This window comes from Canis lupus, chromosome 37, assembly GCF_011100685.1.
Source record: "Canis lupus familiaris isolate Mischka breed German Shepherd chromosome 37, alternate assembly UU_Cfam_GSD_1.0, whole genome shotgun sequence".
Classification (NCBI taxonomy): domain Eukaryota; kingdom Metazoa; phylum Chordata; class Mammalia; order Carnivora; family Canidae; genus Canis; species Canis lupus.
In genome coordinates, this window is record NC_049258.1 from 30,752,183 (window position 1) to 30,774,618 (window position 22,436).

Consider the following 22,436-nt stretch of genomic DNA (forward strand, 5'->3'; position numbering starts at 1 on the left):
GCTCCGGGGGGTGCTCGGGGGCGAGGCCCTGCGGCTGGCGGCGCCCCCGGCCTCGGAGCACCTGCGGCCGCTGGGGGGCCGGTCCCGCGGGGCAGGGGGAACCCCGGAGGCTGCGTCCCCGCCGCGAGTCGGGCCGCTGGAGCAGCAGAGCCCGGGGAGACCGCGCCCCCCGCGCCCCCCGCGCCCCCCGCGCCCCCGCCCCCCCGCGGGCCTAGCGCCGACCTTCGCGGCGGCTGCGCCCGGCCCGGCCCGGCCCTCGGTCCTCCCGTGTCCGCGGGGCCGCTCCAGACCCGCCCTAGACCCGCCGGGAGCCCCCCGGCTGCCCGAGCCTGCGGCGGGGCCCCGGGCACGCGGACCGCGGGGCCGGGCGCTGAGTCACCGCGGCCGCCGGCGCATCCAGGGCCCGTGGGGTCCCCGCCCGCAGCCTCAGGCCCGGGACCCGCGCTCCGGCCCCCCCCGCCCGTGGTTCCGCCCGCGCCCCCCCGCGGCCCCCGCCCGTGGTTCCGCCCGACCGCGCTAGGCCCCGCCCCTCGGAACTGCGCATGTGCGGCCGCCTCTGCGGCCCGGTCGGACGGCGCCGGCGGTGAGTGCAGGGGGCGGGGCGCGGGGGGCGCGGGGCGCGGGGCGGGGCAGCGGCGAGGGCACCGGGGGCAGCAGCGTCCCCCTCGCCCGGGCCTGCGCTCCCCTCCCTGGCGGCGCTGGGTGACCGCGCGGCCGGAGCCGGGCCCTGGACCGCACCGGGAGGCGGGAGGCGGGAGGCGGGGGCGGGGGCCGTGCAGGGCGGGGGGGCCGTGCGGGGAGCGCCCACCCCCTCCACCCCGGGACCCCCGCCTCCACCCCGGACCTCAGCCTCGACCCGGGCCCCCCCTTGCCCCCCCTCCACCCGGACCCCCCCAACACCCTGAGCCCCCCTCCACCCGGACCCCCCTTGCTCCCCCTCCACCCTGAGCCCCCCTCCGCCCCCCCTCCACCCGGACCCCCTTGCTCCCCCTCCACCCTGAGCCCCCCCAGCGGTGAGCCCTCCCGCAGCACCTCCAGGCCCTGCTTGCCACGCAGTTTCCGCAGAGCACCTCCTCACCCTGGAAGCTGGCGCTGAGCAGGACTGGGGGCTCTGGGGCCTGTGGGGAGCTCTCTGTGACAAAAGCGGGGAAACCAAGTGCGGCTGGAGGCTGCCGAATTGAATGGGGTCCCTGGGAGGGACAGGCCCCGCCTCTGTGCGGAAGGATGGATGCACCTGGGACGCGGAGGCCTGTATTGCAGAGAGAAGCAGGTGTGCGGCAGCTCGTGTACACCTGATCCCACATTATGGGAAAAAATAAGAGTTTATATTTGATGAAATGATTGAACCCAAACTAGTAATGCTTCCTAGAGCTGCCTCGGGGGACTGGGGAATTGGGGGTTTTGTTTTTATACTTTTGTGCCTGTTCACATTTCCTAAACTTTGTTCCTTGAGTCTGTATTTCTTTTTGACTTTGGAACAAGTGTTTCTGCACACTGCCAAAGTGGAATTCTCAAAATGCTACAAACCTTGTTCTCACACAAATGGGGAACACACGTCAGGTTACTTTGATCCTCAGGAGGGTCACCCTCGCAGGATGACAAAGTCCACAGAACGCGAGCGAACGCAAGGAACAGGAGATGAGCTTTGGGGGGTCCTGTGGGGCGCTGGTGAACACGGTGCCTCCAAACCACAGCCTTCCCAGCTCCTTACCAGGGTCGTAGCCAAGACTCGAGGTTCAGTAAGTGACAGCCTCTCTCCCACAGGTGACCGTCGGGCGGCTCTTAAACAGTAATCCAGCATGACAAGAAAAGTGTGCAACCTTTCTTCATCTTGTTGACTCTTTTCCAAATTTTAGGTCAGTTACGGTAGTCAAATACAGAAATACTGCTATCTGTAGTAATTTAGCACTCCAGGAATTCAGTGGGTGTCAAATGGAGCTCAAAGGGTGGCCACAGAGTCCCGTCCCTGGAGACAGGGCCACCAGGTCACACTGCAGCCCTGAAACTGACACTCATTAAATTTGTAGTGCATCAGCCTACACCACCAAATGTTAGAAAAGGAAGAAAGATGAAGTTTGTAGATAGATTTTTCTCAAGGAAATTAAGGTCTGCGCCGTCAGGGTTGGGGCTCTGGGCACCCCCAGGAGCCAGTCCCTCCTGGCCACAGCTCCCCCCCGCCCCACTGAGATGCAGTGCTGGAGGGCCTGGGCTTGGAAGCCATCCATCTGGCCAGAGGGGCTGAGTGCAAGCACCCCCCCGCCCCCGCCCCCAGGGAGCAGTGATTTCCCACTGTGACCGCCGTGGACTTGAGGCCATATGAAGAGGCCCTCTGGTCTGAGAGGTGGGCATGCAGTGGAATAGCCATGACCCTGGTGTCCCCTCCGCCGTGTATGGTGGAAGGGATGTGGTCAGGCTGACGGGCCAGTGGAAGTCTGTCCTGCCCTGTCTGCCTTTCCACAGTAGGGCCTGGCTGAGTTTATGGGTGCGGGCGGGACTGCAGCTATACTGCCATCGTGTGGGTTCAGGTAGCACTGTGACTCCGTGGAAGGGGCAGGACCTCCGCAGGGCTCCAGGGAAGGCTGACTTGCTGCCCCGCCCGGGTCCCTGCAGGTTCCTGCCACCCGAGGCCTGGCCTGCTTCCCTAGGCGGGCTATCTCGCTGAAGCATCCCCGACTGGGAGGTGCTGAGTGATCTCCCCAGACCCCGACACACCCACGGTGATGGGAGAGGCCAGGCCAGCACAGGCTTGCTGCCCCACACGGTGCGGGCAGCTGTTTGGGAGGAGCAGGTGAGGAGGGGTTTGAACAAGCGTCGGGATCCGAAGGGGTGGGCAGAGGGGGCTGTGAGGGAGTGGTTTCTGTTTCTTTCCCTGGCACCCTCTTTCTCAGCTTCGGCTCTCCTGTTGGTTTCAGCGTCTGACCCTAACCTGTCTGTAGTTTCTTTCTTAGATCTGAAAGTACCTTCAAAAAGGTTGTAGAAGATTCCCAGAACTTTGCTGTGGTGTACTTTAAAGGACCGAGGATTTTCCTGCATATCCAGGCTCTTGGGAAGGGCTCAGGGTGCCGCCCAGGCCTGCCTCACCTGCCGTAACGGGGGCCTCCCCACTGAGCCCTTGCCGCAGGGTGCCTCACTGTTAGGGACTCCGGCGTGTGGTTCAGAAACGGGGCCTGTGCTCCAGAGTCTCCCCAGGTGCTCAGGGGCCCACATGGTGGGCGAGCAGCTTCCTTCCCCCAGGACAGTGCTCTCTCAGTGCTCCAGGTCCTTGGTGCTCCTTTCAACTCTGGAGGCACATTCTATCTGGGAGCGTCAGGACCACACTTGTCCCTGTGCTCTTGGTGGGGAGCAGGGACGTCAGAGGAGGGGCAGTAGGAAAGAGGGACTCGCGGGGGCCTGCTTTCAGGGTTTCTGTCCAGCAGGATAATCCGGTTGTTTTAAATGGATCTGGCTCTCCTGTAAAACCGCTAAGGCCTGCGGGAAGATCCACATGTTCTTTCAGTCATGCTAGCTTGGCTTGGAGGAAGGAAGACACCAAACCATTGCACTTCAGAGTCACTGGTTTTTATAATCAAATGGGGACCAGAGATCATGCCAGCTGGGTGGCTCTGCACCTGCCTTTGGGCTCCTGGCTGTCGCTCCAGGGTCAGGAAGGCAGAGCCTGCAGGTTGCCCCTGTCCTGGAATTTTCTAGAGGTAGGGAGGAAGCACCAAGGACCTGAGGTCCGATGTCCTGCCGAGGTGCCAGTCCCTTCCGAAGCAAGCAGACTGCATCGAAACATGATACAGAATGACCCAGCTGAACGTGCCTGGCACATGACAAGGTGTTTGGATTAGTAACCACTATCCTACTGTCCTGCATTTGTGTGTACTTTTTATTCTTCTCAGGAACTGGAGAAACCCAGGATGGTTAAGTAACTTGTTTTCTTAGCTCCTCAGTAGTAGAACCAGGATCAGAACCCAGTGCTCTTGCTCCTTGGGCCCTGGCACCCTGGAGCCCCTCCGTCCTGACCTGGACCTCCCTAAACAGCACCTGTCCTGGCTGTCTCCAGTGGGGGAGCCTGAGTCCTGCAGTCCTGGGGACCCTCCCATTTCAAGACAAAGGCACCACAGAAGTTGGGTGACTTGGCTAAGAGCATATTGATGTAATTGTGGTGAGATGAGAACCAGATCTCATGACTGACTTGTGTAAAAGTACAGAAGAAGTTTTAGGAGGAGTCTGCATTTTCACAGAGTTTACAGTTTTGTGCAGTGTGACCGTTTCCACGGTTAGCATTACCTGCTTGGCTTCCTTTCTCCTGAACCCTGGAACTCTTTGCCGGAAGCCAGTCTGCACCTGTAGACCTCATAGTCCCCACCCTCTGGGGTTAGAAGGTGATTTGCAGCAGAACCAGATTGTTGTGAGTGGTTTTATGAGTTGGGTATGGACACAGGAGCACACACATCAGAGGCTCAGGAAAACAAGGCCATTATACTCCTAGGTCCCAGAGGTGCCAGGCACACCATACCACCCCCCCGCTGGGCCACCCAGGGGAAGCCCCAGATCAGGAGGCAAAAGACAGGAGGCAGGGGAGGAATTAGGCTGCTACCTTTGTTGGGGTTTCTATAGGAAAAGCAGGACAGAGTGAACAATTCAGGACAGGCTACATGAATAATTTGGCTTTGAGTAATAAGGATGGCCCTTAGTTGCCAAGGACCAGGTGCCCTGGGATGATCAAGGCAAAGGAACAGTGCTCCTGGGTGCAGGGACGGTGGGGCAGGCAGGGTGGAGGGTGTTGCTCCGGGTGCAGGGGCAGATGGGGCAGGCAGGGTGGAGGGGTGTTGCTCCAGTTGCAGGGCGGGGAGAGGAGGGAGGACTTTGCTAGGTCAGCTCCTGGCTCTGCTGTCCCCTAAGAGCAGCTGGCCCTGGGCGGCAGTCTCTGGAGCCAGAAGGGTTCTGGGAAGTCAGAATGTCCTGGGAGAATCACCACGCTTGTGCCCAGGTGCCGAGCTCCCAGGTGTCCCGGTGCCCAGCGCTCTTGCTGGTCCCCTGCCCCCAAGAAGCCTCATCTGTGTGCACGCAGCCTTGGCAGCATCTCCCTGGGCCCATCAGAGCAGCCCGCTGCCACCGCCGTCCCATCCCGTGCACAGCACACACTCGGTCCGGGTGGACGTGTGCAAGGAGTGTGCCCTCGTCCTGTGCCCTGGATCGGATTCCTACAGGAGCCTGCCTACTTCAGAGGCTGTGCTCAGAGAAGTAGGAAGACACGCTCCTCCGTGACCTGCCTTTGGTCACCCGACCCTCGAATGCACGTGCTCGGCGGTTGGGAGCGCTGGTTTGGGTTTGGGGGAGATGAGCCGTACTGTGTGTGCCCTGGCCGGGCGCGGGACTTCGGGTGGCGTGGCGGTCTTGCTGGTCGCTGCAGGCCGCACGCAGGTGCACAGCTCCTGTGCTGGTGGCCCGGGCCTCCCCTCCGGAGCTGGATGCAGCGCTCGCCCCGAGCAGGCGCTCCCGCTCTGGCCTGGTCGTCCCTCCGCAGACGTGGGGCGAGTCCCCGCTCCCTGAGGATGCGCGGCGGGCCTTGCAGCCGTGGGGCGTGCAGGTGGAAGTCAGGCCTGCAGAGCCCTGTTGCACCTGGTCCTGGGCTCCCCTCCTTGTGCCGGGTTTCTGCCCCGAAGTCTGACACGGGGAGGTCGGGGGTCCCCGCCTGACGAAGGCTGCAGACTGGCGGTCGCCGTTTGACAAACACGTCCAGACTTCTGTAGATGTGACCATTTGAGCCCCATTGGAGGTGCACGCGGACGTCAGCTCGTGTCTTGAGCGTGTGCTGCGCGTGGCCCGGCCCCGGGGTTCGGGGTGGCGGGGCTCCCGGAGCCGCCGTCTGCAGTCTGAGCGTTTCGAGACACAAAACTGATGGAGTGTTAGAGCCGGAGCCAAGGTCCTTGGCCTCGTCCGCTTCCTCTGGTGGAGCGGGCGTCGGGGAGAGGCAGGGACCAGGGACACCGGCTGGGGGGAGCACAGGGGCACAGGGGAGGACCCTGGGGCACAGGGGTGGGGGCGAGGGGTTTCCCGGGAAGGGAAGACGCGGTAGGGCTGGAGCGTGGCGGGGGCGGGGGGGCAGCATGGGCCCGGGGGACCTTGTTCCCATCCTGTCCCGCTGACTAGCATAAGCTGCCCGACCTCCACCTCCCAACGTGGAGGGGGATCGTCTTCAACGTGCTGGCAGTCGGACCTGAAGTTCATGGGTCCCCAAGCATTGTCACCCCTAAGGGGGTAGGAAACGGGTTGTTGTGAAAGGAAATATTTTGTGTTTCTGGGCAATGATAGAATGGGACTTCTGTTTCCACACTGTATGGGTAGAAGTCAATCGAACTTACGTTTTGAGTGTGTCCGTGATGCCTTCCGTGCCCGCAGGCAGCCCCTGGCACTGGGGGACTGGAGTGTGGAGACGACGCTGATGAGCTCTGCCCACGGCCCGAGGGTTCAGTACATCATTCTGTCTTTACGTACGCAGCGTAGGGGATGGTTTTCGTGGTTGGAAGTACAATCGCTGGAAGAGGGTGCAGCCCAGGGCTGGGGGCTCAGCAGGGAGCTGTGGGCAGGGCCCTGCAGGAAGCGGTAAGCCCTGGCGTCTGGGGATGGGCACGCACAGTGGCCTTGCCGTCCTCCAAGCCCATCCCTGAGGACAGACTTCACGCCGTGCGGCAGGTTAACAGATGGGAACCGGGACCGAGGCTTTCCTGGGGTGTCAGGCCCTGATGGTGACAAGTGACTGTCCTCATGCCTAGCTGTGAACACCTGCCGTGTGCCAGGCTTTGTGGCAGCCCCACTGCCGCCGCAGGCAAGCTGTGGGACGAGGGGGTGTGGGGGGCCTGTGACGCGCGGATGGGCCACAGCACGGCCCCGTGCACGGAGCTTGGCCCTGCACACCACGGACGACCTGGGCAGTGTTCTCGTCTCGCGATCCAGGGGCTTCGAGAAGCACTTAGAGAGCAGCCCCCGAGCGACATCCGAGTGTGTGCGGCGCCGTGGGGCGTGTGCACAGTGCGAGTCCCAGGTGGCCCCAGGACGGGGCCTCGTCCTCTCTTGTCCTCCGGGGGCCGGCGGGTGTTTCCTTGCTGTGTCTGTGGGTCTTCAAGCGTGGTGAAGAAGCTTTAAAAACCCTGTTTACAGGGTTGTGTGCTCGCTTCTGCTTCGTCAACGCAGAGTGACCTGTTCTTTCCCCAGATTGCAGACGGATACATGAAGGTCCGAGGGGCACCTGCACCGCCTCCGCTTCCTTGGACTGGCTGCCGCGTGGGCCCAAAGCCCGGTGTTGGCCCTGGGACGCCGTTAACGTAATAAATTGAGGACAATGACTCCTATGAGCGATGGGGGGACATCAGAAAGCATCTTTGACCTCGACTACACGTCCTGGAAGATCCGCTCCACGCTGGCGGTGGCTGGCTTCGTCTTCTACCTGGGAGTCTTTGTGGTCTGCCACCAGCTCTCGTCCTCCCTGAACGCCACCTACCGCTCTCTGGTGGCCAGAGAGAAGGTCTTCTGGAACCTGGCGGCCACGCGCGCCGTCTTCGGCGTTCAGAGCACTGCTGCGGGCCTGTGGGCCTTGCTGGTGGACCCCGTGCTGCACGCTGACAAGGCGCGCGGCCAGCAGAACTGGTGCTGGTTTCACATCGCAACGGCAACCGGATTCTTTTTTTTTGAGAACGTAGCAGTTCACCTGTCCAATGTGCTCTTCCGGACATTTGACTTGTTTTTGGCCATCCACCATCTCTTCGCCTTTCTGGGATTTCTTGGCTCCGTGGTCAACCTCGGAGCCGGCCACTATCTGGCTATGAGCACGCTGCTTCTGGAGGCGAGCACTCCCTTCACCTGCATTTCCTGGATGCTCCTAAAGGTGAGTGTTTCTCACAGGGCGTGGGGGGTCATTTGCAGCGTCTGCACAGGTCAGCCCAAGCCGGGGAGCTGTGGAGCCATCCTGTCTTATGCCTGTACAGCCGCTTTGTTCTACACGCGCTGTATACTCACCACCAGGTAAACCAGAGCACGCAGACTACTTCGGTTCCATGTTCCGAATTTTAAATCTTATTGGCTTCTAGCTCCACAGCAAAACAAGACTCAGTGGACCTTAGGATTCTGTCAATAGAATTTTATAAGGCCCAGAAAACGTGATTCTGTTTTTCTTTTTTTTTTTTTTAAGATTTTAGTTATTTGTTCATGAGACACACAGAGAGAGGCAGAGACACAGGGAGAGGGAGAAGCAGGCTCCATGCAGGGAGCCTGAGGTGGGACTAGATCCCGGGTCTCCAGGATCATGCCCTGGGCTGAAGGCGGCGCTAAACCGCTGGGCCACTGGGGCTGCCCGTGATCTACCCTCTTAACCAGTTTTTAAGCATACGTGACGTCACTGTGGACAGCGGGCCCAGTGTTGTCCAGCAGAGCCCTCGAGTGTGTCCCCCGTGCTTGGTGGGAACTCCATGCCTGGTGATGAGCACCTCCCGCTGCCCCTGCCTCCAGCCCTGAGCAGGTGCCACTCCACACCGTTCTGTGAATTTAATTTAGATCCAGAAGCAGAAGCATGCCGTGTTTGCTTTCTGCAGCTGGCTCGCCCCTCCGAGCTCCGTACCTAGGCTCCTGCACATTGCGTGCCGCAGAATCTTCTGGGGCTGAGTAGTTTTGCATGCTGTGCGCACCACGCTGTGTCTGCTCGTCCGCCGTGGGCACCCAGGTTGCGTGCACATCTTAGCCGCTGTGAAGAGCAAGCATTGCAGTGAACGTGGGAGGTGCTGACAACTCTTCGAGATCCTGATTTCAGTTATTTTGGAAGAGTGTTCAGAAGTGGGATTACCGGATGATGTGGTAGTTCTGTTTTAGAAAAGAAAACCTCCGTGCTGTTGCGCACAGTGGCTGCCCCATGTCCTCTTCCCACTGGGATTGTGCGAGGGGCTCGCGCACACGGGTCCCTTGGTTGTTGGTTGTAGCCATCGTGACAGCCTTGCGGTGGTCTCATGGTGGTTTGGGTTCGCATCTGCCGGGCGATCAGGGACCTCAGACACAGTGGTGAGCCGTCTCCCTGTCTTCTCTGGAAAACTGCTCACGTCCTTGCGCCATGTTTGAATCCATTTTCTTTCCACTCTCGAGTTGTTCTTTATGTGTGTTGGAGAGGCGTCTGTTGCTGGTCACGTGGTCTGCAGGTGCCTTGGCCCCACTGGAGCTTTGCTGTGAAGAAGCTTCTTAGCTTTGCACGGCCCCAATTGTTTATTTTTATCTCTGTTGCCTGTGCTCTTGCTGTCGGAGCAATCATTGCCAAGACGGGAGTTGTGAAGTTTTTTCCCTGTGTTTTCTTCCCAAAGTGTTAGTTTTGGATCTTCTGTGTCAGCCTTCACATTCTGACTTGTCTTTTGTGTCTGGTGTTGGAACATGGTCTGTTTTCGGACCTTTGCACATGGCTGTGTGGTTTCCCAGCACCACCTGTGGGAGGGACTATCTTTTCCTTGTTGTGGGTTCTTGGCCCCTTGGGCAGGCCAGTTGGGTGTACCTGGTGGGTTTATTTCTGGACTCTGTGTTCCGTTCCATCGGACTCCACGTCAGTCTTCCCCCACGCCATACGGTTTTGAGAAGCTTTGTAATACAGTCTGAAATCAGGAAGTGTGACGCCTGCATGGATTCTTCTTTCTCAAGGTTAAGATGACTGTTTGTGGTCTTTTGTGGCTTCCTTGGGACTTCTTTTAAAAACATCTTCTATCTCTGTTGAAATTCTCACTTTGCTCATGCACTGTCCTCGTGATCTCCGTGGCTGGCATCTTTGTGACTGTTGCGGGTGCATGTCTGTCGGATAAATCATTTGACTCCATTTCCTTAGGATCTGCCTTTGGAGACTTGCCTTGTTCCTTTGCCTGGACCACCTATGCCTGAGTCTGCTCTGGCCTGAGTCCCTTGCTGTCCGTGCATCACACAGAGTGGGCACTTCCCGCAGGCCCCCCACACAGTCCTCATGCAGGAGCTGACCCCCTGGCCGGTGTGGCCAGGGGTTCTAGGGTCTCTGCCGGACCTCCCACGGGGAAGAGCAGGCCGTGTGCAGTCTGCTCCCTGGTGTGGAGCTGGCGTGGGGGGGCGGAAGCTACGGGGCCTACCAGCCCAGCCATCACCTCTTCTCCCCACGCAGCCGGACTCTGCAGAACCCATCAGAAGTCCAGGACTGGCAAGACCGAGGCCAGCCCTCTGCAAGGGCAGAATCAGGGTGCTTGTGGGGAGAGAGGGTCCAGCCTCCTGCCCGCCGTCTTCTGACCTCGTGTTGTTTTCTTAGGTTCATGTTTCTGAATAGGGTTGTCTTACTACTGATTAGAGGCATCAGGACCTACCCTCATTATCTGTGTAGTATTTGTATCCTTTTTGTTTTTGAAAGACGTATGTCTTCTAAATACAATCTTGATTCTCATTTTGATATGAAAATGTTTAAGTTAGGCTCCTGAAAATTATATTTTTATATATACATTTTTAAGATTTTATTTATTTGGGCAGCCCGGGTGGCTCAGCGGTTTAGCGCCACTGTCAGCCCAGGACCTGATCCTGGAGACCCAGGATCGAGTCCGCATCGGGCTCCCTGCATGGAGCCTGCTTCTTCCTCTGCCTGTGTCTCTGTCTCTCTCTATCTCTCCTGAATAAATAAAAGAAAATCTTTTAAAAAAAAGATTTTACTTACTTATTCATGAGAGATACAGAGAGGGAGAGGCGGGCTCCATGCAGGGAGCCCAAAGTGGGACTCGATCCTAGGACCCCGGGGTCATGCCCTGAGCCACCCAGGTACCCCAAGAATTTTTAGCAGAGAGGTTTTTTTTTTTTAAATAATAAATTTTTTATTGGTGTTCAATTTGCCAACATACAGAATAACACCCAGTAGCAGAGAATTCTTGCCATCTTTTCTGGCATACTGTTCACAGGATATTTTATGTGAAACATGAAATACTGCTTTTTGTTTCATAAATGTCTGATGGAGTCACCACAAAGGGGTCAGGTGACGGGCACTCCTGTAATGCTGTGGGAAGCTTCGGGAGAAAATCATGAAGTGGGAAGAATCATCAGTGCCTTTGGGTCAACAGGGTAAACAGTGTGAGAACGTGGGAAGTGGATTACCAGTGTCCATGGGGCTGACTGTCCACCCATAGCAAACATCTGTGGAGCACCTAGAAGGCGGCAGGCAGTGGTACCGTCCCCCAGGGCCACCCCTTCCTGGTGCTGCAGGAGGCCTTGTGAGTGTGGGGACAGGTACAGGCTACCCTGGGCAGCTCGGGGAGTGCTGTGGCTGGCAGGAGAACCAGGGCCAGTGTGCTGGGGAGCTGCCGGCTGCTGCTCAGTTAAGCACCTGGAGAAATCGTGGGGAGTGCAGGGTTTGGAGATGGTGTCAGGTCCTCAGGCAGGAATGATTTGGCGGAAGGTTGGAAATCATTAATGGAGTAGAAGGTCAACCCAGGCAATGTCTAAACGATCATCTCGGCTGCTGGTCCAGGTGTGGGTCGTTTTTGATAAGATGCAGAGACTTGGGAGTCGCCTGCATCCTGTGCACCTGCGGGTCCTCCTCATGCCCTTGGCTTTTCAGTACTCTCCTTGTGGGGGCATTGTCTCCACGAGACGGGCTTCCCGAGGATGGAGAGCAGGGGCTGAGACCTCCCTGTGTTCTCAGGCCATAAGCACAGCTCCAGCGTTGTGTTCGGGTGTGGATGGAGGGCCAACAGAAGGCTGTGTCCACATCCACATGCAGAAGAATGAAACTAGACCACTCTCTTGCACCAGACACAAAGATAAACTCAAAATTGATGAAAGATCTAAATGTGAGACAAGATTCCATCAAAATCCTAGAGGAGAACACAGGCAACACCCTTTTTGAACTCGGCCACAGTAGCTTCTTGCAAGATACATCCACGAAGGCAAAAGAAACAAAAGCAAAAATGACCTATTGGGACTTCATCAAGATAAGAAGCTTTTGCACAGCAAAGGATACAGTCAACAAAAGTAAAAGACAACCTACAGAATGGGAGAAGATATTTGCAAATGACCTATCAGATAAACGGCTAGTTTCCAAGATCTATAAAGAACTTACTAAACTCAACACCCAAGAAACAAACAATCCAATCATGAAATGGGCAAAAGACATGAAGAGAAATCTCACAGAGGAAGACATAGACATGGCCAACACGCACATGAGAAAATGCTCTGCATCACTGACCATCAGGGAAATACAAATCAAAACCACAATGAGATCCCACCTCACACCAGTGGGAATGGGGAAAATTAACAAGGCAGGAAACCACAAATGTTGGAGGGGATGCGGAGAAAAGGGAACCCTCTTACACTGTTGGTGGGAATGTGAACTGGTGCAGCCACTCTGGAGAACTGTGTGGAGGTTCCTCAAAGAGGTAAGAATAGACCTGCCCTACGACCCAGCAATTGCACTGCTGGGGATTTACCCCAAAGATGCAGATGCAGTGAAACGCCGGGACACCTGCACCCCGATGTTTCTAGCAGCAATGTCCACAATAGCCAAACTGTGGAAGGAGCCTCGGTGTCCATCGAAAGATGAATGGATAAAGAAGATGTGGTCTATGTATACATGAAATATTACTCAGCCATTAGAAATGACAAATACCCACCATTTGCTTCAACATGGATGGAACTGGAGGGTATGATGCTGAGTGAAATAAGTCAATCGGAGAAGGACAAACATATGTTCTCATTCATTTGGGGAATATAAATAATAGTGAAAAGGAACAGAAGGGAAGGCAGAAGAAATGGGTGGAAATATCAGAAAGGGAGACAGAACATAAAGACTCCTAACTCTGGGAAACGAACTAGGGGTGGTGGAAGGGGAGGAGGGCGGGGGGTGGGGGTGACTGGGTGACCGGCACTGAGGGGGGCACTTGATGGGATGAGCACTGGGTGTTATTCTGTATGTTGGTAAATTGAACACCAATAAAAAATAAATTTATTATTAAAAAAAAAAAAGAAGGCTGTGTCCAGCATTCCTGTCCCGACCATCCTTCTTACAGAGGAGCCCGCTCACGCCATGGTCAACGGGGACCTACAGCAAACTTGCCAGACAGAAGCTGGGGCTGTAATTCACACGTTTGAGAAAATAGATGATTAGTGATCCGGAATTGTTTTTGTTTTGTAGGAATTTCTTTAAAAGAAGAAATGAAAATCTTCCCTGTCTTTTTCCAGTCCGTAGTGGTGATCAGTGTTGTTTTTGTTTTTGTTTAAGATTTTATTCATTTAGGGCAGCTGGGGTGGCTCAGCGGTTTAGCGCCGCCTTCAGCCCAGGGCGTGACCCGGGGGTCCCAGGATAGAGTTCCATGTCGGGCTCCCTGCATGGAGCCTGCTTCTCCCTCTGCTTGTGTCTCTGCCTCTCTGTGTGTCTCTCATGAATGAATGAATGAATAAATATCTTTAAAAAAAAAGATTTTATTTAGTCATGAGAGAGACACAGACAGAGGGAGAAGCAGGCTCCAGGCAGGGAGCCCGACGTGTGACTCGATCCCAGGACCTGGGATCATGCCCTGGGCTGAAGGCAGATGCTCAACCGCTGAGCCTTCAGGCACCCCTGGTGATCAGTGTTCCATGGTTTCATGTGTATTTCTCCAGACTTGTCTGTACCGTCTGAAGCCAGGCATGGCCACCAGCCTCTTGCAGGACGCTCTGCTCTGCGTGGGAGGAGCAGGGCTGGTGGGAGGCCCAGCCTCTGGTCTTCAGCATCCTCAGAAGGAAGGGAGGCTCCAGTGGTGGGTGGGTGCAGGAAAGCGATTGGTTTTGGACTTTCCTGTGTCCCTACAGCTTGCTGGGTGCTGTTTGTGCAGGATCGGGGGGAGGGATGTCCACATGTTCACTTCTTAGTACCGTCAGGACAGTGACTGCACCAAGCCAGTGGACCCTAGCAGCACAACTGGACCCCATGTTAAGGTAGCTTAGGTCAGTTATTCTAGGTGTTTCATTCCTCATTGTAGTTGACATACTACTAAACGTAAGTAACCATCCTCTATAACATTAAAACCTTTTAAGCTTTTACTAAAGCTTCCAGAGTCCTGCATAGTTGGGCGTCTGGATTCAAGAATCTGCCTGGCCATCCAGGGCTGACTTGTTGAGATAGTAAAGGATGTAGATCAAGACAGCAGACGTCACCATAACTAAGATGGTTTTTCTATGCAAACAGTGGCTCGTTCTTAGCATTCCCTTCATGAATGATTCTGAAATGCTGGTTAGAGTTAATAAATGCGTTGCACAGGACTCAAACCTCTAGATAAAATTCACCCATGAACGCCTAGCCCGTAGTGTGAATGAGGTCATGAAGATTTTTGTACACATGTGCTGTGCAGTGCTAGCAGCCGGGAGCCAGAGCTGCACAAAGCAGCATTGTCACAGACTTTGTTCCTGTCCCTGCTTAGGGCACTCATGATGACGGTGCCCGGATTATGCCAAAGAACGCTCAGTTCTCCAGCTTTGAGCTTTCAGAACTCAACATCTTTACTATATGAGTTCACATTCATGATAGGAACATTAATATTTTAGCAGTGAGGGAATGATGGAAAAGAGCCCTTTGTTCTGTGAATTTTGGAGAATGGCAACGTGGGACGCAGTCCGTGCCGCTAAACATGAAGGAGAGGTGATGGAGAGGTGGCCTCCAGGTGTCCTTGGCTACCATGGAGGACACACTTTGTTCCCCAGGAGCAATCTGACATTGGAAATGTCAGACTTCCACGTTTCTGTGCTTGAGAAATGTGTGCTTGTGGCCCTACTCGTACAATCCCACGGAAGATACCCGCTGTCATGAGTAGTAATCAAGCACTCTGCCAGCTGTAGGCGGAGACTTGGGAGGAAACACAGATGATGGACCAAGCTCTGGAGGTGGAGTCTGTACTGGCATATGTATGTGTTGTTCCCTTGGGAAACAGAGTGTGGCCGAGTCCAGAGGAGCTTGCACAGGGGAGCATAGCCCATGCAGCTGGGACCGGGTGACCCCACCTGTGTGTGTCCAGGCTCCACCTGGTGCTGCCAGTGTGTGTCCAGGGAGGGCACACAGCATGCATGGCCAAAGCCAAATGTTGCCCATTCCCACCTCTGGACCTGGTGATGGGGCCACTTGGCAGGGACCACCCTGTTTCTCAGCAGATTGGGGCAGGCTACAGTGCTGGGACACTTGGTCCCTACTGATAAAGGACTGACTGCAGTTGTAGCTTCTCCTCCAGACAGCCAGGAGCCTATGAGAACTGGAGCCTCACCCTCTGGTTTTACAGACAAGTTAGCAGACGCATTTGGTTTTATCTTCCTGTCACTTTGCCATCAGGATGATGAACACACATTCTCCTGGTCTTAACTTCTCCCCTGTGCATGTCTCAGGCCCCTGTAGTGTGGAGGTGCTACACTTGTTTCAGATTTGTGCCTCCTTGGCTCCCACTCCTGCATTGTCGAGGTCCCCGGGAAGCATGTGGCTATGATCCACCTTGAGTGGCACCAGACACAGGCCTGTTGTTCTGTTTGCTCCAGGGTTGGAGCAAACTAAGTGCTTGGTGAGTTTGTGAAAGGCTGCTTGTGTGGTTTGAAGATGGCACATGCTGCACGAGCAGAGCAGCGTCCAGCCCTGGAGACTCCGGTAGGGAGGCTGCCGGCAGAAGGCCTGAGGCCCAGCAGCCGGGAGCGCCGGGTGCCCAGAGGAGGAGAGCCCTGCTGGAGCCTCCACGGGGCTTTCCATCTGCCCTTCTGTCTCCTGGCCTCACGTCCATGCCTTCCACGCTCGTTAATCAGCTGCAGCATTTCATGTTTAAACTCTGCCAGAAGAAATAGATGCTGCTTTGGGGTGTTATTGACGCCTACCTGAATCATCAACAGACTAGAAAAAGGCACGCACGGGTGTGTCTGCGCTAAAAGAAGTAGACCATTGGATGTTTGGTGAGGTTATTTTTGAGCAAGTTCACAGTATTTCAGACAACAAGGAAGTTCCTTATTTTTCTTAGTTTATTTTTCCGAAGTCATCAATTCATAGATTCTCGTTTTCCTTTGTCAGAGCTGTGTGGACACATTTCATGACATGTGAGATTAGGATTCCTTTCCTGTTTTTAACAACACCCTCTCGGGAGTTGGTTTGCTGTGGCCCCTTCAGGGTTCAGCATATGGGACTCAAGCAGAGCTGGTTCCCTTTCCTGAGATCATACTCTGTTGCCTGCTTGCAGAGTTTTCTTTCTGTAAAAGCAAGACCCTGTCCCACCCTGGGAGGGGGCCACCTGCAGCTCGGAGCTCCCGAGGAAGCTTGGGTTCAGCAGAGACCAGGTTGCAGAGGCTGGTGTGGGAGGTCTGAGGGGGGCTGGGATGTGGTGGTGCTGGAGGTCCTGGTGCTGGAGTGACCCGGGGCCCGACCGTCCTGGGCCCGACCATCTTGGTGCCAGACGTCCTGGTGCTGGTGAGGTCCCACCTTGGTGTCTAGGATCTGATGAACCACCTTCAAGTTCTCTGTTCAGTGTTAGCTACAACTACTGGAAAGTAGTTTTAGTGTAAATTTAGTCATTTGAAGGAAAGTCCATTTTTGCCTGGTGTCCATGGGCTCCTGGGAAAAAAGTATCACACATCAAAGTAGGAAACGTTAGTCATGGTCAGCATCTGTCCTCTCAGCAATTCCTGTCCCCGAGCTGCCGGACGGGAGCCTGATGTGACAGTCAGTACGTGGGGGTCAGGGGGACATAGAGAGACTGGAGTGAAGTTGGAGGGGAGACGGGACTTTGCTCTTGGGAGAAACAGGAGGAGCCAGTGGGACTGGTGAGGACACCCCCCACTCTGGGCGCCAGTGCTGCCTCAGCGGGTGGTCTCCTGCCCCCATGAAGCCTCAGGGAGAAGAGAGCTGGGCTGTGTTCGGTTGGATAGATGAAGGCAGTAAGTCTTCCTCAAAGTGAAGAGTGTTGATGGTCGTGCGTTGAGCCTCGTGTGTTCTGTTTGCAGGCTGGCTGGTCCGAGTCTCTGTTTTGGAAGCTGAACCAGTGGCTGATGATCCACATGTTCCACTGCCGCATGGTGCTGACCTACCACATGTGGTGGGTGTGCTTCTGGCACTGGGACGGTCTGGTCAGCAGCCTGTACCTGCCACACCTGGCACTGTTCCTTGTCGGGCTGGGCCTCCTCACGCTCGTCATCAATCCCTACTGGACCCATAAGAAGACGCAGCAGCTTCTCAATCCGGTGGATTGGAACTTCGCGCAGCCGGCACCCAGAAGCAGCCGGCCGGCTGGGGCCAACGGTCAGGTGCCACAGAAGAAGGGCCAGTAGCCACCGGGAGCCTGGGACCGCAGAGCGCGGCGGCCTGTGTGCGTGGGCTCCTGCAGGCGAGGCCCTGAGTGCTCTGTCCAGGATGGTCTCTAAGTCGGACCGTGTCCTTCATGTGAATTTCTAAGTAGCCGCCAAGTGTTTCTCAAGCCTTGGTTTGCCTCCGGGGGTTGGGGGGCGGGTCTTTGCCATCACAAGTCTGCTGTCCACTGTGCTTTGTTCCTGCACGCCTTAGCGTGTGGGGCCCTGAGGAGCACCACAGAGGGGATCCAGGGCAGACGCCAGGCCACCTGCCGGGGAGGAGGGGAGCGCCCTGTCTGGGATGCTGTGGTGGCCGCCAGCCTGCTCTTTCCCGTCACATGGTCAGCGTGTGGGGGAGCTTGTCCAGTCATGCTGTCCTTCCTCGTGGGGCAGAACTGCCCCAAGCTACAAGGCGGTCCCATCCGTGCCCCCCTCGGAGTGTCCCGTGTGACGTGTGCAGCGCCGTGTGCAGCAGTGCATCTGGTGGGGGCACATGCAGACAGCTAGGGGGACGCACGGCCCCGGACCGGACCCAGCCCGACCAGAGTGTTCGTGACGGCGAGGCCCGTGGGCTTCATGGGTCAGGGGACCTGTGGGAAAACAAGAGGTGTGTGTTCATACGCTATGGCTCACTTGGCAAAATAAGGTAGAAAAGTTTTGGTGATTGGATTTTTCTGGACCAAAGGACCATTTTTAAAAGACTGAGTCGCTGGTGGGCTTCCCAAGCAGACCCTTGTTCCGTGGCTGGTGTTTCTGTGGGCTTCACGCCCAGGCAGTGGCTGCTTCCCGCGGTGCTCCAAGGGGCTCGGCGGCAGGGCTTGCGGTCCTGGCTTGCTCTGCAGCAGCCCTTGCTGGGTGCCTAATAGGGGTGGGGGGGTGGGGGTGCATCCCGAGGCAGTTGCCTTCGCCACGCCGCGCCTCATGGAAGTCACAGCCACCTGGCATGTATGCTGGGTGACACAGGCACCCCCTTCCGAAGGCTCGCTGAGGCCTTTCTGCCTTTCCCAGAGACCTGTGTGCGTACAGTCACGTGTTCCAGGGAAGGGAGCATCCTCCATGGGTTTCCATCATGCAGTGAGAACAGGCACAGAGTAGGTCTGCAAAGTGCTGCAGTGAGAACCTTAGGGGAGCAGGGGTCATTTCGGCTCACGACCTGTGGGCTGCGGGGGGCGGGTGGGAGACCCGCACAGTTTTATTCTAGCCATGATCATGCAATTAAAACTAAAAGTTTATTTTTTATTTAAATCCCCTTTCATGTGTTTGGAAAAACACGTGTTTATCGGTCACAGAGATGCCTGACTTGTGCTTGTCAGAGAACACGGAGCTCTCACAGTGATGTGTCTTCCGTGCTGCTGCTTCGACTTTATTGATCATGCTTAGTTACAGATGTGCAATACCTATTTATCTCCCCATAAGAAGTCATTTAGATCTCAGCCATACCCAGCGTGCCGCATCCCTGCCAGGACTGCTAACAGGAGACCCCGCGGCCTGTAGACCTCCTTGATCTCGTGGAACAGAGATGGCTGGCATTTCTGATGGGATGGAAATGTAATAAAATAGTTTATATTTATGGACCCAGAAGGATGTCTGTTGTCGTCTCTCTGTACTGTTCGTGTCTGCGAGTCTTCTGTATGTTGGAGATACAGACTGATTATCAGTCTCTGCGTTCAAAATTCAGTTGAAGGTCGGTCCTATTTAGCTTGAGTTTTATCTGAACTACACCAGGACCATGACCCTTCCAGGGCTCACCCTTGACGCCCTGTGTCTCTGTGGAGATGTGGCTTTTGTGCAGGGAGAGGGAAGGGCCAGAGAACACATGAGCTCGCCCACCTGCTCCCTAGGGCTCCCCGTGACCCGGGGCTTCCCATGACGAGCAGGAGAGCAAGCACCTTTCTGCAGAAAAGGCTTTTTGAACCCTTCTGATCCAGGGCCCAGTGCCTGTCTTCCTGGACACTGGTATCGCCCAGATTGGATGGTGCCTCCCGGACTCTGCTCCCAGCCCTGTCCATCCGCATTCCTGTGGCCCCGCAGGCTGGGAGGCTGTGCCGCTCCTCCGTCTCTGCCTGCAGGCCCCAGGGTCCCCTCAGAACACCCCCCGTAGCTAAGGACCGTGGTGCTGTGCCGGGGAACCCGCAGTATGTCGTTGGCTGCATGACTGACGGCAGCACGGCTGCTTCCACTCACGTGGGGAGCCCAGGGCTCAGAGGTGGTGACCGGGCTGGGATGGGATGCAGTCCCGCACATACGTGGGCTTGTTCCTCTGGCGTCCGAGCTGAGGCTCCTCCAAGTGCAGTCAGCTCAGAACGTAGGAGAAGCCCTGCTGACCCTCGCTGGCTGATCTTGCGACGTCCATACACACAGACGATCGAGTCGGTGAGGGCGAGGTTGGTGTCCATCCGTCCATGTGTCTGCAGTGCCTGGCGTGGACCAGCTTTCCAGCCGCAGTGAGGGAGGGATGGAGCAGACGGACCCTGTGTGGCCATGGGCAGGGTCCCGCTGGAGAGCTGGCGCGCACCTGCTGACGGAGCATCCAGGACGAGGCAGGGCTGAGAGCTGGCCAGGTGCCTGGCAAGGCCGGGGGCCGCGGGCGACGTCCTTGGTGGGGAACGGGAGTCACTGCTCAGCTGCAGGAGGGTCCCGTGACAGGGCTGGGGGCATCCGTCAGGGTCCGCGAGCCTTGTCTGCCCGGGAGGCGTGGACATGGATGTGTCAGGCCGCGTGGTGGTTTGCTGAAACCTTGTAATGTGTCGAAGTGCTGCAAGGCAGCCCAGCTTCCCTGCACTCGTACAGACGGGGGGTTGGGGCTCACTCTCCTCCACGCCGTCCGACCTGGGGGCCACGTGTGAGCACAGACAGGAGCGGGGGGGGCCCATCTCCCTCTCCTCCACACAGTGCGACCTGGGGGCCGCGTGTACCTCGGCTCCGTGCAGACCCAGTGGTCGTGTGTAGCCCTTGCTCAGGCTGGCACGGACTCTGCACCAAGAGCAAGTCGTCACAGATGCAGGGGGGACCCCTCCCTGGCCCCGAGCTTCAGCAGGAAGGACGCACAACCCCTCACCGAGGAGGCGGTGCAGGGGCTAGGGGGGCCGGGCCTTGAGTTAGAGGGCTGCCCCTGGGGCCGGGGATCAGAACACCTCAGTCCTCAGGGCTCTCGAACCATGCCTATGTCCTGCCCGCACCCCGCTGCCCGTTCTGAGCCGACTTCCCTTGAGCTGCCTTGACAGGTAGGGGCAGGCACAGGTTCTGGAAGTTACTGTGCAGCAGCCGTGGCTGCAGGCGCTCGGAGCCCATGCACACCGGCCAGGGCCCACCACTGCCGCCAGACTGATGCCAGGAGTGAGGGTCTCGACCCTCCGGGAGGTAAGGAAACACAAACAATGCCCAAACTGTCTCATGTCATGTCACCTCATGTTTACTAAATTTGCTTTGCTTTAACAGGAGAGCTTACGGATTCAGTAATTCTCTTTTTAAACAACTCTTCCTTTTTGTCAGGAAGTAGAATATCCATGGTGCATGTCGCCTTGCATCATCTTGTCTGGAATACAGCGAGGGGAATCTGGGAATCTGGTCTTTCCTCTAATGACTTGGAACACAGAATGTTTGGAGTCGACTCCAGGCTATGCAGAGCCTGCCCGTCTCCTTTTAGGATGGCTGAGCACCCGCGTGTGCAGGAGGGAACATCCACACTCCTCCTTCTGGAGATGCCTGGAGCCCAGAGCACGTCCGGGTCACGGTGACAGCGCCCCACGCGACAGGACTCCCCTGGCCTGTGCCCTGGGAGCCCCGCGAGGGCACCCCAGGCCTCGATCACCGCGGCCCCCTGCCCTTCTGGGTCGTGCGCCTGTCTGTGTGGCAGTGCCACACCTTCCCCGACACCGGCCTCCCTCCCCATCCCAGGGCCCACCACACACGGGCCGTGCCAGCGCCGCCGCAGCCTGTGAGGGCAGCCAGGGCTTGATGGAGGCACGTGGCCTTCCACTACCCCATGTTCGTGCTGCAGCCCCAGAGCAGCCTAAGGAGTCCAAAAATTAGCCCAGAATTAGAATCCTCAGGTTTTAAATGCCAGCGCCTTCAATCTCCAAATTCCCTGATGACATTTCACACACAAAACGTTAACAGTACCTGGGAGCTTTCTCAGTGGCAGAGATCTATAAAAGGCAAAACCACCGTAGTTGGATGGCCCATTGCAGCCGCAGTTTCTTTGGTTTAGATGAGGATAACCCTTAGTTCTTCCCTCGGGAATTCCTGAACCTGTTTGGTCCACCCCAGAGATTTTATTTCTCCACGATGCAAATGCAGAGTGCAGGATGCGGGGGCACAGAAGCCATCAGTGTAGATAGCCAAGTTCAGGGAGTTGAAGGGGCATCACGCCAGGGCTCCCCCCCGTAAACGTCAGGGAGTTGCAGGAGTATCTCAAATCACTTAGTAAAGCTTGGAAAAATAGCTCCCTCAGCAAAAGTGATTTTCTGCGCTTTAATATGGAGGCAGTTACAGGGACTGGTTGGCCATGTCCTCAATCAGGGCATCTCCTTCCCAGAGGAAGACCGGCCTCAGAGCAGATGCCCTTTGCCCCTTTTCTGCCTTCTGTTGACTGGAGCCACGGTCCTGGCTCTACAGGTGCACCTGCCCTCGTTGCAAAGGGGACAGACGAGGACCACAGTCGGCGGGGCACATGGATCGCGTGCCAGGTGCGACAGACCACGTGAGCCCCAGAGCCACCATCGCAACAGCAGGTTCCCTCGAGAGACCCTGTGTTCAGCCCACATGTGTTTCTGGTCCTCTGTCAGGGGCTCAGGGGGAAGAGGTGTAATTAGCTCCCAGGGGAACACGTTTCCAATGTGAGACTAGACCTTCTCAGAATCATACGTGCTGATGAGAGGGGACCCCCCCGGGGCCGTGGACCACACCCTCATCCCAAAGCCACGGCCCCAGAGGCTTCAGCGTTAAGCATGTGTTACTAGTTTGCTTTTGTCTGTTTATAACTTTTTAGTTTGCACTAATTTCAGACTTAGGAACAGCTGGGAAAAGTGTCTCTCTCATCCCTACTTCCTACTTTACTGCACATCGCTTTACCCCTGACGCTGTGGGTATACGTCCTCCTCCAAATTGGGTCTCTGAAGGGCTCACGGTAGAGACCAACCCAAGAA

The 22,436-nt window shown here is 56.6% G+C and overlaps 1 protein-coding gene across 1 annotated transcript; it reads left to right on the forward strand.

The window, feature by feature from the left end:
• Positions 1 to 522: 522 nt before the first annotated feature.
• On the forward strand, positions 523 to 17,934 carry CLN8 (CLN8 transmembrane ER and ERGIC protein). The gene is given in 3 exon segments (NM_001012343.1): positions 523 to 583; positions 7,201 to 7,870; positions 16,948 to 17,934. Coding segments are annotated over 2 exon segments (867 nt in total). The 5' UTR covers positions 523 to 583; positions 7,201 to 7,327; the 3' UTR covers positions 17,272 to 17,934.
• The last annotated feature ends 4,502 nt before the right edge of the window (positions 17,935 to 22,436 follow it).